We start from the raw sequence: 14369 nt of genomic DNA on the forward strand, positions 1-14369 counted from the left end.
TTGCCCTTTGTTATTTTTCCATTGCTTTCTTTTGTCCGGACTATAACTTGAAGACTAATAGTTGGAATTCAATATAACTTCATACAATGGTTAAGCACATTGAGAGGAAGTGCAGTGTATAAGAACCATAACTCCATTTTGACTAATTACAGAGTTACTGCCCTTTGTTACTTTTCCTTGTCCGGAGCATAATTTGAAAACTACTGGTTGAAACTCGAAACAACTTCATACAATTGTCAAGCACAATAAGGGGAAGTGCAGTGCAAAAGAACCATAACTCTATCTAAAGTAATTACAGAGTTATTGCCCTTTGTTATTTTTCCATTGCTTTCTTTTGTCCGGACTCAAACTTGAAGACTAATTGTTGGAATTCAATATAACTTCATACCATTATCAAGCACATTGAGAGGAAGTGCAGTGCATGAGAACCATAACTCCATTTTGACTAATTACAGAGTTACTGCCCTTTGTTACTTTTCCTTGTCCGGAGCATAACTTGAAAACTACTGGTTGGAATTCAAAACAACTTCATACAATGACCAAGCACAATAAGGGGAAGTGCCATGCACAAGAACCATAACTCCATTTTGACTAATTACAGAGTTATTGCCCTTTGTTACTTTTCGATTGCTTTTTTTGTCTGGAGCATAACTTGAAGACTACTAGTTGGAATTCAATATAACTTCATACAATGGTCAAGCACATTGAGAGGAAGTGCAGTGCATGAGAACCATAACTCCATCTTGACTAATTTCAGAGTTATTGCCCTTTGTTACTTTTCCTTGTCTGGAGCATAACTTGAAAACTACTGGTTGGAATTAAATACAACTTCATGCAGTTGTCAAGCACATTAAGAGGAAATGCAGTGCACAAGAATTATAACTCCATTTTGACAAATTACAGAGTCATTGCCCTTTGATACTTTTCCTTGTCTGGAGCATAACTTAAAACATACTTGTTGGAATTTAAAACAACTTCATACAATGGTCAAGCACAATAAGAGAAAGTGCAGTGCACAAGAACCATAACTCCATTTTGAATAATTACAGAGTTACTGCCCTTTGTTACTTTTCCTTGTCCAGAGCATAACTTGAAAACTACTAGTTTGAATTCAAAACTATTTCATATTATTACCCCTCACTTTTTTCTTAATGCTAATTTCCCATAGGCCTCTGGGAGTTACTTTTACTGTTAATGCAAGTGTACCATGTGACTAAGAATTTTGTACTGTTACATAGATAACAGTATTTTTAACAGTATAAAATCTGGTCACGTGGTCTAATTTCTAAATAAAATTAAATAAAATGGCCGCCATTTTTTCTCGATTCATTCTTATTTTCGACATTAAACCCCGATAGGACAATTTCTTCTCTGGAGTATCTATGACACCATTAAAATTTAGTAGTTCACACCCTGGTGTGCTTTTCCTGTATAAAATATATTTTTGTTGAATAGTCAAAAAGTGAACATCCGTTTTCAACGGAAGTACTTGCAATGTAAATAATTTTGTGACAAACTGGAACATGCAGACAATTTAAGCATGCAACAAAGGATTATTTAACAATTTTAATCAGTGAAACGTTACAGAGATGGTGGACAGACATAGGATATCATCGTTATTTTGTCAAAAACCATGCTAAGAATATTCTGGAAACAGAAGGATCAGATTTCACAGATCATAACCGTGTAAATGGGTTAGTGTTTTGTTTTCTAAATAAAACCTAGCTTATTGTATGTTTATGATTTGTAGATATCATCACTTGCATAAAGAATAAAAGAAAAAGAAAACTTCTGAAGTAGGCCTAAAGTACACTTAAAACTTAAAAGGTATAGTTATTTTACTCTTGGTTAATTTTTTGTTACAGTTAAATTGAGTTGACAATTTCAAATCATCGCAGTATTTTTGTTCGGGGTAATAAAATAAATAACACATGGGTTTGTGAGTAACAGTAAAAATATCATCCCTCGTAAAATACTGTTACCCTCGGCTACGCCTCGGGTAACAGTATTTTCCTCGGGATGATATTTTTTACTGTTACCCACAAACCCATGTGTTATTTATATACTATGGTCAAGTATATTGAGAGGAAGTGCAGTGCACAGAAAGCATAACTCTTTTTGACTAATTTAAAAGTTGTTGCCCTTTGTTACTTTTTATTGTCCAGTGCATAACTTGAAAATTAATGGTTGGAATTCAATGAAACTTTATACAATGGTCAAGGGCAGTGAGATGAAGTGCAGTGCACAAGAACAATAACTCTATTTGGACTAATTACAGTTATTGCTTTTGTTACTTTTTTGTCCAGTGCATAACTTGAAAACTAGTAGTTGGAATTCAATACAACTTCATACAATGGTCAAGTGCAATGAGAGGAAGTGCAGTGTACAATAGCCATAACTCAATCTTCGGTATTTATAGAGTTTTTGACCTTTGTTCCTTTTCCTTGTCTTTCTGGACTTCTTACAGAGTAATCCAATAAAACTTCATCAATGGCCAACCACATTGAAAGGAAATGCAACATACAAGAACCACAACTATCTGTAATTGCCCACAACCATAACTCTGTTTCAATTCTTTACAAGGTATTCTGTTACTAGTAACATCCTCATTTCCGAAGCAGTCTTGCGAGGGGGGGGGGGTATTAATCACATTTAGTGATAGTTCTAGTTTATGAATGCTATTGCATTGACCACAGGTATTTGTCGTAAGACACATAAGCATGATAAAAACCATTATAGAACCATATTGTCTTTATTAACAATACAAATCATGTCTAAAGTAAAAATAATAAAAGAAATATATTGGGTATATATTGAAAGAGACACGGTATGTAAATTGTGACTCCTTAGGCCGTAGTTCTTGCTTCCAAAACTTTATAAGCCGCTTTTCAACCTTTTTTTTTTTCTGATGCGACATTACGTAATGTCATAGTATGGAAACGGGTACGCTGAAGACCTTAAGCTACTTAGACCGAAGAAGATAAAAATCATGGTTGTCCTGTTTAACAAAATTTAGTTGAAATTAGTTTTGTTTAATTTGAAGAAACACATGTCAACATTGAGGCCATACATTCTGAGGTATATTGTGCTTAATTCACTTTTCATGATTAAGAGAAATAATTGTTAAAACAATCTACACGAAGTTTTTGGAAATAGAAGACAAAAATTACACAGAATCTTGTTAAACAGTATCTTTTTTTTCAGTTTTAGTTTGTTTTTGTTTTTTTTTTTGTTTTTTTTTGTTAAGGCCCAAACATTGTTTTCCCTGGGCCGTTTGGGATCTTACGCAGTATTACATGGAATGGCACTAATGTGTCATGATCACTGCCATATGAACTTATCTGCGGATGATTAACAGGGTCAAAAACACATGCCAATAACTGGAATTTATTTTTAGTAATGATTTTGAGCTCAATCATCGATACTGTATTTAAAGAAGGTAATTCCTGATCCCGCAAACAAGTGCAGGGTTCCCCATTCCACTCTATGCTTGTGCATGCAAAACGAAAGCTAGTACTTAGACTGTAGTGTGTGCATCATGCAGCAAAATATGAGCAAAGTCTTATTATTTATACTTCCATACATATTACTTAATTACTTTAATTATACCAATTTTCAAAGGGAAAAGGAGCAAAAGGTAGTATATCTACATGGTCATTGAGTAACTAATTGAGATTTACAAAAATATAAGTACAAAGAAAGTTTGAAAAATAAAGATGAAGCATTATGGACCTTTAAAAAGACTATAAAATGATTTATTCTGCATTGTTTAACAAAATGTATCATCTCTGCAGACAAAACTGCGGTAAATTGATATAAATTGCTTGTTTAAATACTGATAACTTGTGCGTGATCTTTTATATATAAGACATTAAATTTTGTTTTGCTTTTTTTCAGATGACTTCTGTCATGTAACTGTTTGAAAGTAGTGAAGGTACAAAATGTTCAGACAAGTAATATATACAGGACAAGAGAGCTCAGACCGGCTGTTTGTTATAACAGCAAAAAGTGGTGAAGTTTCAGCCATACAGTCTTTATCATAATGATGAAGAGAGGTGATTCTTATAAAAGATCATTGCTAATATATAAGAAAGAGGTTGAAAAAAATCGTACAGGTTTGTCATTAATTTCAAATTTTTTAGGTCTGTTGTTAATTACATGTACAGAAAGGTCTTTTTTAAATAAGGGTCTAAAGTATGCCATTTTGTGGTAATTAGTGACTTATTACCGATCCTTCAGTAATTCATGAATAATGATTTTCCTGCCAACAGAATACACTATGGTTCTGCTTGCCGTTAGAAGTGAGATTTTATTGCCCCCGGCTTTTGGAAAAAAAGGGGGATAAAGAAATAGGCTGATGTCCGTCTGTTCGTTTGTTCATTCTGGGTTGTCATTGTGGTTTTTTTCTTTGATCTTTTTTAATCTGGTTTTCAAAGAAAACTTGGTTATTGTAATGCCGAAGTTTGCTAAGACATATTGACATCAAACTTGGTGTGTGGGTAGCTTATATCAAGACGCAGCTTGGGATTGCTCCCAAAGTGTTTTTGATCAAAGTCAATGTCACTGTTACTAAAATAGAAATTCAGTTTCCGCTTAATAACTTCAGTTTGTTGAAGCCTATTGACACCAAATTTGGTGTATAGGTAGCTTATATCAAGAGGCAGTTTGGGATTGATACCCAGATGTGTTTGATCAAGGTCAAGGTCACTGTTGCTAAAATTGTAAATTTAGTTTCCACTCAATAACTTCAGTTTGTTTTTACCTTTTGACACAGAACTTGGTATGTGGGTAGCTTATACCAAAACACTACTAGGGCGGGCGGGCGTCAACCTTTGCTAAAAATAGAAATTAGGTCTCCGCATAATAACTTGAGTTTTCTTAGACCTATTTACACCAAAATCAGTATGTGGGTAGCTTATATCAAGAGACAACTTGGGATTGCGAACAAGGTCAAGGTCACTGCTCCTGAAACAAGAAAAATATTAAATACATTCGTATGTAATATAGGTACGATTGCATACTTACTCCTGTGAAGACTTAAAATGCTTGTTGCATGAAAGCTGTTATATTAAATAAACAAACATGTCATCAGATATTTTATATTTTTTTAACGTCTTCATGGAATGTAATAAATGTATCAAAATATTAAAGTTCCATGCCTTCTGACGAGGAAAGTGATTTCAAAAAAAGAAGAATGCATGAACAATTAACTGCTTTAAAACATTAACACAAAATTACACATCTTCCACTGGTCAGATCATATGAAAATATTGCAAACCCATAGAAATAGAAATTATAACAATAAAACCCCGTTTTTCCCGCTATTTCTTTGTTTTCTGAACTCGTTAATCTGGTCATCAGTTGATTAAAAACATACGTAACACGACACGATCTTTTTCTTTCTTTTTTTGATCTTACAGAGCATTAAAAACCATTCAAATATATTTAAGATATTAAAAATAATAGTCACAGATTTGAGAAATTGTTATTTATTTACAAAAAAAATTATTTCATTATCGATTGATCCAATAAAACCCAAAAGATAAGTTTGTAAATATTTATCACAAATAAATATAAAAAGGTATTTCCTATCCTATGCGCCCAGGTTAGCTAAATTCATAATTCCCTCGTTAAGTCGCGGTGGTGCTTGGGATAATCACGTGATACTGTTACGGCGGCCATCTTACGATACGAAAATGCCTGGTCCTCCTCGAATAGTTTCTTCTGCCGAAAATATAATATGAAATTAATACTTGCAATTCAAAGTTTGTTTGCTACATAAGGATTATCAGTAACTAATTGCAAAACGTTTTCTTTGCCCAACTATGTTGATGTTTTGTCATTGGCTGAAACCATCACGTGATCAATACACATTAAGGTGTGAACTAATTTAATTTCATTAAAAATATGCCGTTTATCGGACATATTACAATTATATGTAACAATAAATTTCTAAAACAATCTTAGAAGTATTTAAAATAATAAAAATCATTGGAAAATGATAAATGCATATAAATTGTAAATTTGCGTATGACAACTCACCCCTAAACAAAACATAATAGACCAAAACAAGCGTCTGCTTCTTTACCTTATTATGTAGTTGCAAGATCATGATCAGCAAACCAAATTTAAGAGCAAACTTATTGTAAAAATAATACTATGACCACAGCAGATTTCGTACAGAAAAGAAATTCAGTTTCCGCGTAATAACGTTGGTTTGCTGTGACCTGTTGACACCAAACTTGATGTGTTGGCAGCTTGTATTGAGATGCAGCTTGGGATTGTTTCTTAGATATTTGGGAGCAAGGTTAAGGTCACTTGTTTGCAAAAAATTTACAGCTTCTACATAACAAATTTGACCATTGATATTTAACTTGGCATGTGTGTAGCTCACATGAAAATGAAGTCTGGCATTGATACTCAGGTATCTGGTATATTTTTATTTTGAACTACGGAACCAATTTTCTGTGTTGGTACAAAAACAGCATCATTGTTTCTTCACTGTCATATTTCATTAACATAGTCTGTTATAGGGTATAATTTGTTTCCAGTCCATAACTTTCTTATCCATCAAGGAATTTTGAAAATATTTGGCACAAATGTTCACAGAAAGAAGATGATGCGTCATGCGCATCATCCAGACACCTACCTTCAAGATCAGGATCACACTTTGTGATAAAAGGTCAAAATCGTCTGTTCGAGAGTATTTGTGGAGCCCGGTCCATAACTTTTCATCTATCAAGGGATTTTTGAAATTACTTGGCACAAATGATGACAAGAATAAGTTTATGTGTTATGCACAACACCCGGACCCTTATCTCTAAGATCAAGGCCACTCTTAGAGGTCAAAGCTTAACGTGATCTTTTATAGGGCAGTCCATATTTTTTCTTGTTCAAGGGATTTTGAAATTACTTGCACAATTGTTGACGATAATGGGAAAATGTGTCAAATGTAACAGCTAGACTCCACCCTTAAATGTCAAGGTCACACTTGAGTGCTTAAAGGTATGTGGTTAAAGATAGGCATGCTTTTCTGTTTTATATTCATTTCGATACGTAGGTTACAATAAACACAATAAAAAGGTGTTTTAAGATAAAAAAAATAAACACAAAAAACATGATTTAAACAGATTTTTCTGTAACGCGATCGGTAATTTCCGCCGCCATTTTAACTGATGACGTAGGAATATCCCTACCTTATTTTGTTAATCTTCATGTCAGTTATACTTTTGTGTAAATATTCCTCGCTAAATACATCAAAATATCAATTCGTCTGTGTCATCTAGCGTATTGTGCAAGTTTTTGTTTCTAAACAAAGATTCTGTAAAAAAATAAAGCTGAACGCGACCATAAACGCCGCCGATTTTTAACACAAATAGCCATTCAATTACTCAACTGGGTTGTAAACAAACAAAGACAGAGAGAATTAAACAAACAAACAAAATCCCGAGAAGGCTCTAATTTCATTTACAAACTATGCAATTTACGGCGTATTCATTTTTTTCTTACATAATATCTAAACTTTTAGCTTAAACTTATTTTATTGCATTAATTACATGTGTACAAACATATCATACAAATAATGAGTATATACCAAAATGCAAATGGGTTGGGCAACAAGTTCTTACAACATTAGATTATGTCCTTTCCAGAAATTAATATCACAGAAGAAAATACTTTAAGGTCACAATAATTACTTTTAACATGCATATAAACTTTAAAATATGTATTTCATTTTGGAACAGTTCATAAAATTTAATGTACAATTTTGATTTTGAAGTGCGATCCATCCACAGGTTGCCATCTCGATCTCACTGTAGTTGTTAAAATAGTTGAAGTTTTTTGGAGATAGATTGGTAATAAATATTTGTTATTTAAGTAAGTTAGATTAAAATATGAATAACACATTTTAGAAAAAAACAAAATGAAAATCAAATATTATCAAAACGATGGGTAGTCTTGATAAATGTTTGAACTGATTCAAAAATGTCAACGTTACCTTCGTATTCTAAATTTTCACGACCGAAAAAGGGTCTTCGCGCAAATGGTTATTATATAAATCGTTATTTTAATTACTACATTTATTTCTTAAACGCGTATGTATTATTGATAAGTATAAAAATAATGCTTCGGAACCGTTAGTGCTTTAAATATATATTTTTTAGTCTAGATTTAAATAAATTGAGTGTCTGAGAGTTTCGTATATTGGGGTCGAGGTTATTGAGGATGGTAAAAACGTGCGTCTAGCTATAATTACATAGTTGCTGTTTTTTTCGCAAAGGATAAAAAGTAGTTTCTGAAACAGTAGGCGGAAAAAATAGTCCGGTAGTAAACCGTTTATAGCTTTATAAACAATTACAAGTTTTTGAATTTTTCGCCTATCAGAGAGTGAGACCCACCCGACTTCTTTGACCAAGCAATCTATCGATACTGACCGAGTTGCACCCGTAATAATTCTAGCGGTTTCGAATTGTATTGCTCAAGTGATTGTTTTTCATATTCAGCAAACCCATCCCAAACTATTGATATGCATACTCAAGTATCGGACGCATATAAGATATATAAATCTGGTTTAAAATAGATCTTTTGAGTTGGAATTTTAAAGCAAGCATAGAGCCTTGTAACACCGAACTTTGGGGTCAAACGCACTCTGGGGTTTGACCCAAAAGTGCGTTAAACTTCGCACCGCACTTTGGGGTCCAACGCACTTTGGGGTCAAAATCGAGAAATTGACCCCAAAGTGCGTTAATATGCTACATATCAACGCACTTTGGGTTCAAGAGGTCTAAAGGTGTCATCTGAGTTCTGCTTAAATACTGAGTCGTGACTTATTTTCTATCTGCGACATTGGAATATTTCAGGTGGAGGTTCAAGATGGCGGTCAATACTTTATGATGCTAAAGTGATAAAAGTTTCATTAATTTTACCACTTGAAATATCTAAAAATTGTGTTCATATAACAAAATTACGGTGGCATAAAAGTGACATTTGCATTATTTTGTTTTTCGTTTTTCTATACATATTTTATTTTTGTTTTTAATACATATTTTAGCCAATCAAAACAGCCTTCAAATCTCATAACAGCCCATAGTTGAGTATAAAACTAGCACAGTGGTTTGGTCCCATTCTGGCCCATTTTAGGAATCGGCCCAGTCTCTGTATTTTATATAATTATTGTTTTTTATTATTATATACTATTACATTAATGTCTATTTGGAAAGGGCTGTTGAATGGTGATCAGTTATTATTCCATGAATATGCACAACTCAACCCCATCCCCTGAGAATTGAGAATTATGAATTCTTTAGCACATCCAGATAATATGCAGAACGTATATGCCAGGTGTGCCGGCTCAAGGTCGGGGTCACACCTACAGGTCAAAGGATAAAGACTTTGGTTTCATATCCGCTCCTTATCTCCGAAACCCATGAAGGATTTTAAGGCACCTTGTGACAAATGTTAACCGCATCGAAACCATATGCAGAACCTTTCTTTGGGTTACCGCCGATACTATAAATATATACTAAAAAGTGTTGTTATTTTTTGATACCTCCAAAAATGAAAATGTTGGCATTTGCAAATGGGGTACTGTTATCTACAGATGGCGAAGTGTTTAAAGATGGTGTTTTACAAATGGTGTAATTATCCAAACCTCTACTTTGCAAATGGCGTCATGTAAAAATATGTACGAAAAAATAAAAATAAAATATGTACAAAAAAACTAAAATAAAATATGTATGCAAAATAAAAAAGAATATGTATGCAAATCTTAAATAAAATATGTATGCAAACTAAAAATGAATATGTATGCAAAACTAAAAAAAGTATGTATTCAAAACTAAAAAATATATGTACGACAAACAAATAAAAAATATGTACGAAAAACAAAAAAGAAGTATGAAAAAAATACAAATGTCCCTTTATGCCACCGTTCAAAATACTCTAGTACAGAAATTGTATTCCTAGAATTAAAAGATGCTGCGAAAAATATCCCGTTCTGTCGGTCATATACTTGATAACTTTGCAATGAAATAAAATGCAGTTTATATCTTTTTCCAAAGAACTATAAATATACTCTATTGCAATGTTCTGGTGAAACATCAAGTTTTTTGGTCGGATTATAAATAGTGATTTTTACAAATACATTATTAAGCTTATCAACAAACTTTCTTTTATGGAAAATCTAATATACTTCTTTAGAAAGAGCAAACATCATAAAACAAGTCAAAACACTGTAGTATTTGACTTCCATGTAAAATACTAATTCACTATAACTGTACTCATTGCCAAAAAGCAACAGATGTAAAAGATGGCAATGTGTTGTTGTTGTTTTTTTTTGATAATATAGAAGAACATCAAAATAAAAAGCTTTTGAGAAAACAAATAAAAGTATAATGGGCCTTTAAAACGTTATGTTTAACCCTCGGGGGGATAGATTCCCCACAATCCCCTCTATACCCCCAGTGAGAATTTTACATTATTCTGCAGCTCCGCTCTTAATGTGCGACTATTTTAATAGTTGATATTTTTAGTACTGCCTGTACGGCCTACTACTTAAAGCCGCATCTACACAGTCCTAGTCAAGTTTCTTATATGTCACATTTAGCTAAATAAATGGCTCTTTCAACATATTATCAGGCACATTTTTTACTGAAATGTCTTACTAAAACTTCCAGAATTTATACCTTTGTCTATGCTAAGACTATCATATTTCTATAAAATGTGTAAATAAAATACGGGAAAATAATACATTTAGCTAAAAACAATGGAGTAAATGAAAAGTGTACATTCTTTTAAAATAAATGGAAAATTTCACCTACTAATCAAGACCATTTAAATCCCTATTGATTCTACTAAAATTCAGGGCACATGTTTGTATCTATTTAATACCTTGATTTTTTGTTTACCATTGGCTTTGACTACAATATATTATTTAAGATATAATGAACATAAATTTCTATAACCCCAAAGTGCGGTCGTTTGCCTGATGTTAAAAAATGCATATGTACCTGTTTAACGCACTTTGGGGTCGAAATTGGACCCCAAAGAGCGTAACACACTATGGGGTCGGACCCCAAAGTACTGAACGCACTTTGGGGTTGGACCCCAAATTGCGTTTTACCCCAAAGTGCGGTGCGGTGTAGAGCCTAATACTCCTGACGCAGAAGCTGAAATATTATTAATATATTCGTGCAATTTCAAGTCGCAAGAAAGAGTTAATCCTAAATGTTTGTGATTATCAACGAAATCTTGAGAGATATTATAAAAAAATAACGAAGGTTTGATTCAATGATTTTGGGAGAAAAACATAACTGCTGTTTTATTTGGATTAAAAATAACCAACCATTGTTTAGACAATTTATTTCTCAAGGTCGGAGTTAAGAGTACTTTCAATGTAATTTAGATCGTTAGAGGAAACGAATAAAGAGCTATCGTCAGCAAAAAGTCTTGTTACACTTATTCAGCAATATCGTTCACATATATTAAACACCGGTTTTGTCGTTTTCATGAAATTGAATGCCATTATCGTTCAGTTTGAATTTTTTTTTGTCTTTATTAGAGTTATTGTTTAGCTTTGTCCCAAGCATTTATTCACTTAACCCGCATACATAGCAAAGAGAAAGAAACACTCCACTTTTGTTATGTTTTATATTTTTAGTCATTGAAGAATACACATCTATATGTTCAATAAAAGAAAATCAAAATCGTTGAGACTGTCAGAATAAGTTCATTATAAGAGGGATGATCCAGCAGTTATCGTTATTTGAATAAAAACAAAATGTTTCTATTATCACATCCTCTATATTTGCTTCTTTTGAGTTATTTTATACCCATGTACATGTCTTCCTGGAATAAAATAAAACGCTGATAATCATCTTATCGTTTGAAAGTTTATTAAGGAAGACCTGGAAAATATAACTTGTTAATTTGTGATATTAAATATGTTTAAAATATTTGTTAACTACTTTTGATAAGGTTTTCCTTGTACGTATAAATCAAAGATAAATAAATGTATTAATAATTAATTAATAATTGCCCATCGCCGTGAGAAGACAATCCTTAATTTAAGAAATAATATATCCCAAACAGTGATTTTATCGCTCAATAACATCACTGTTTGGAGTTCGGATGCGAGGAAGTATATCACGAGGGCGTAGCCCGAGTGATATAACGATGCGCATCCGAACGACAAACAGTGATGTTATCATGCGATTAAATCACCGATTTGGATATATTATTTCGATTCTAACACGACATTAACAATAAATCTTGTCGTACCTTATAATAAGCTAAATTGCACCTGATTTGTTTCCGTACATATTAACAGCGCCTCGCATTTTTAATAGTTTCGTCACATGTATAAAACGATTACGTCACAAGTCTAAATATAGAACGTCACCAGTGATTTTGTTGCATAATAATACACACTTTCGGTTCTTCTATGTTCAACAGGGAAAAATGCGGGTCGTGTTAGAATTAGCTTTTTTAAACTGACGTCAGCAAATGTTAACATTGTAGTTGACGTTTTTTAGGCGTCCGCACTGAAGCGCGGCGCCCTTTATGGAATGAAATCAGATTTTGTAAAAGGGCGACAGCAACTTCTCGAGCCCTTTAGTCGGTCATAATAAAAGACGATCTTTCCGATAGGTATGAGGATGCTTGATTATTGATTAAAAACGAAATGTCGCGATATGTACAATGAATAGCGTACTTGAGAATTTAATATAAATATAATATAAATGGATGTTTATAAACAGGTGTCTGTAGTCTGTTTTACTATTTTTAAGAGCTAGATAATTGAATTGTTTCCTCGTGCTGATGGTCTTTTATAAGATACATTTGCTTAGGTATGTGCTAACTTACTAGAAGTTATCCTAGCACGCAACGACAGAGACAAGGTCAAACAGAGGGCGATGAAAACTAACAGCAGAATAACCCCGACGATGATTACAGTCCCTACTGACGATGCTGTCTGCTTGTCTGCTTCCTTTGTGTAGCCATATATCCGCTGTTGATACAAAAAACTGTCCTGTACTGAAGTGAGTATCACATTCTGAGTAACAAATTTGAGAATTCCAGTATCAGTGAGCTTGTACAGTTTCATGGTGAACTCTTTAAGTTCGGTTAGGTTATTTTGATTGTTGATCTGCAATCCTATTTCATATTGTAACTGTTCTAGTTGCCATGGAAATAAAGAACAAAAATGACAAAACAACCGGTAACAAATTAAATGCACAAAACATGTAAAGAAAATTTGATTAATTATGTACCTTTCATTCTTTATTTTTTTATGAAATTGTTGACCTTAATCATGGCATGTTGTATACAGAATGAAGGTGGGCTTTGATATTATTAAGGGGTTCAATCGGATGAAGTAATTACAATTTGCTAAAATATGTCATTTCAAGTATTCAAGGAGAGGTCATTCATTTCTTTGAGACACAGTTATTCGTCGCTGAATATAAGAGATGAAGCCAGAGAAGAAGCAAATTCTATCATAGTACCGGCTTTAAAATCATTTAATCAATTATCTATTCGTATAAAAAAATCATAACACGGTTACATAACAATCAAGAAACATCAATATTAAAGAATGAGAATTCCTAAAAGACGAATATCATGAGTGACTTTCTAACCCACGATCAGATGTTATGAAGTCCAAACATCACAGGCATGTGTTAAAATTTTAGATAAATTTCAACAAAACAGATACCACCATAATATTATCGTTAGAGTTATTAAAAACAAACATAGAGGAATTAGCCGTGGATAAAAAAGAGAAGAAGAAAAAGCATAAGAAGTATGGCGTTCATAAGGATTTCTATAGATCGATAATTCATAATTTCATATGTAATTTGGCAAGACACTTTTACAGTTCAAATAAGATATATAAGAAATTAAAAATCTCGAATAACTCAAAATTGAAAAAGTACAAGACTCATTTTGACTGTTTATTGACGACATAGGGAAGGCAGAGGTAATTCAGAATAAAGTTACATCCGCAGAAGTATTAATTAGGCAGTGAACTTTTAAAGTTATCCTTTAACGTTCTTGCAATGATTTCTAAAATAATATTATGTACGCCATTACGGGGAAACAACATAAAATACAATTTTGAGAGAAATTTAAGGGTTGGGAAGTCTTTAATACCACAACTTTACAGGTTCATTTATTTCAAGCGTTCCTTGTAGAAAGTAACCACATGACGTCCAACAACAAAAAAACTTGTCTTATATTACGTTTTTTGTACTTGTTACGTAATTTCTAAACAAAAGTTATGGTTATGACAACCCTCATACCCGTATATTGCCCCATTCCAAATGAGTATTACTCTTATGGGCGGCTTCGTTGTCAATGTTGCTGTATAG

General features: G+C 32.9%; 1 protein-coding gene across 1 annotated transcript in view; it reads right to left on the reverse strand.

The window, feature by feature from the left end:
• Positions 1–11168: 11168 nt before the first annotated feature.
• Positions 11169–14369, reverse strand: part of LOC132730251 (uncharacterized) — a 56167-nt gene continuing 52966 nt past the window's right edge. The window contains exons 15-16 of the mRNA XM_060716131.1: positions 12865–13176; positions 11169–11847 (exon numbers count right to left, since the gene is read on the reverse strand). Of these exons, the coding sequence (XP_060572114.1) occupies positions 11801–11847; positions 12865–13176 (359 nt within the window). The 3' untranslated portion in view covers positions 11169–11800. The remainder of the gene's footprint in view (positions 11848–12864; positions 13177–14369) is intronic.

Source organism: Ruditapes philippinarum, unplaced genomic scaffold, assembly GCF_026571515.1.
Source record: "Ruditapes philippinarum isolate M1 unplaced genomic scaffold, ASM2657151v2 ctg1655_1_1_1_1, whole genome shotgun sequence".
NCBI lineage: Eukaryota > Metazoa > Mollusca > Bivalvia > Venerida > Veneridae > Ruditapes > Ruditapes philippinarum.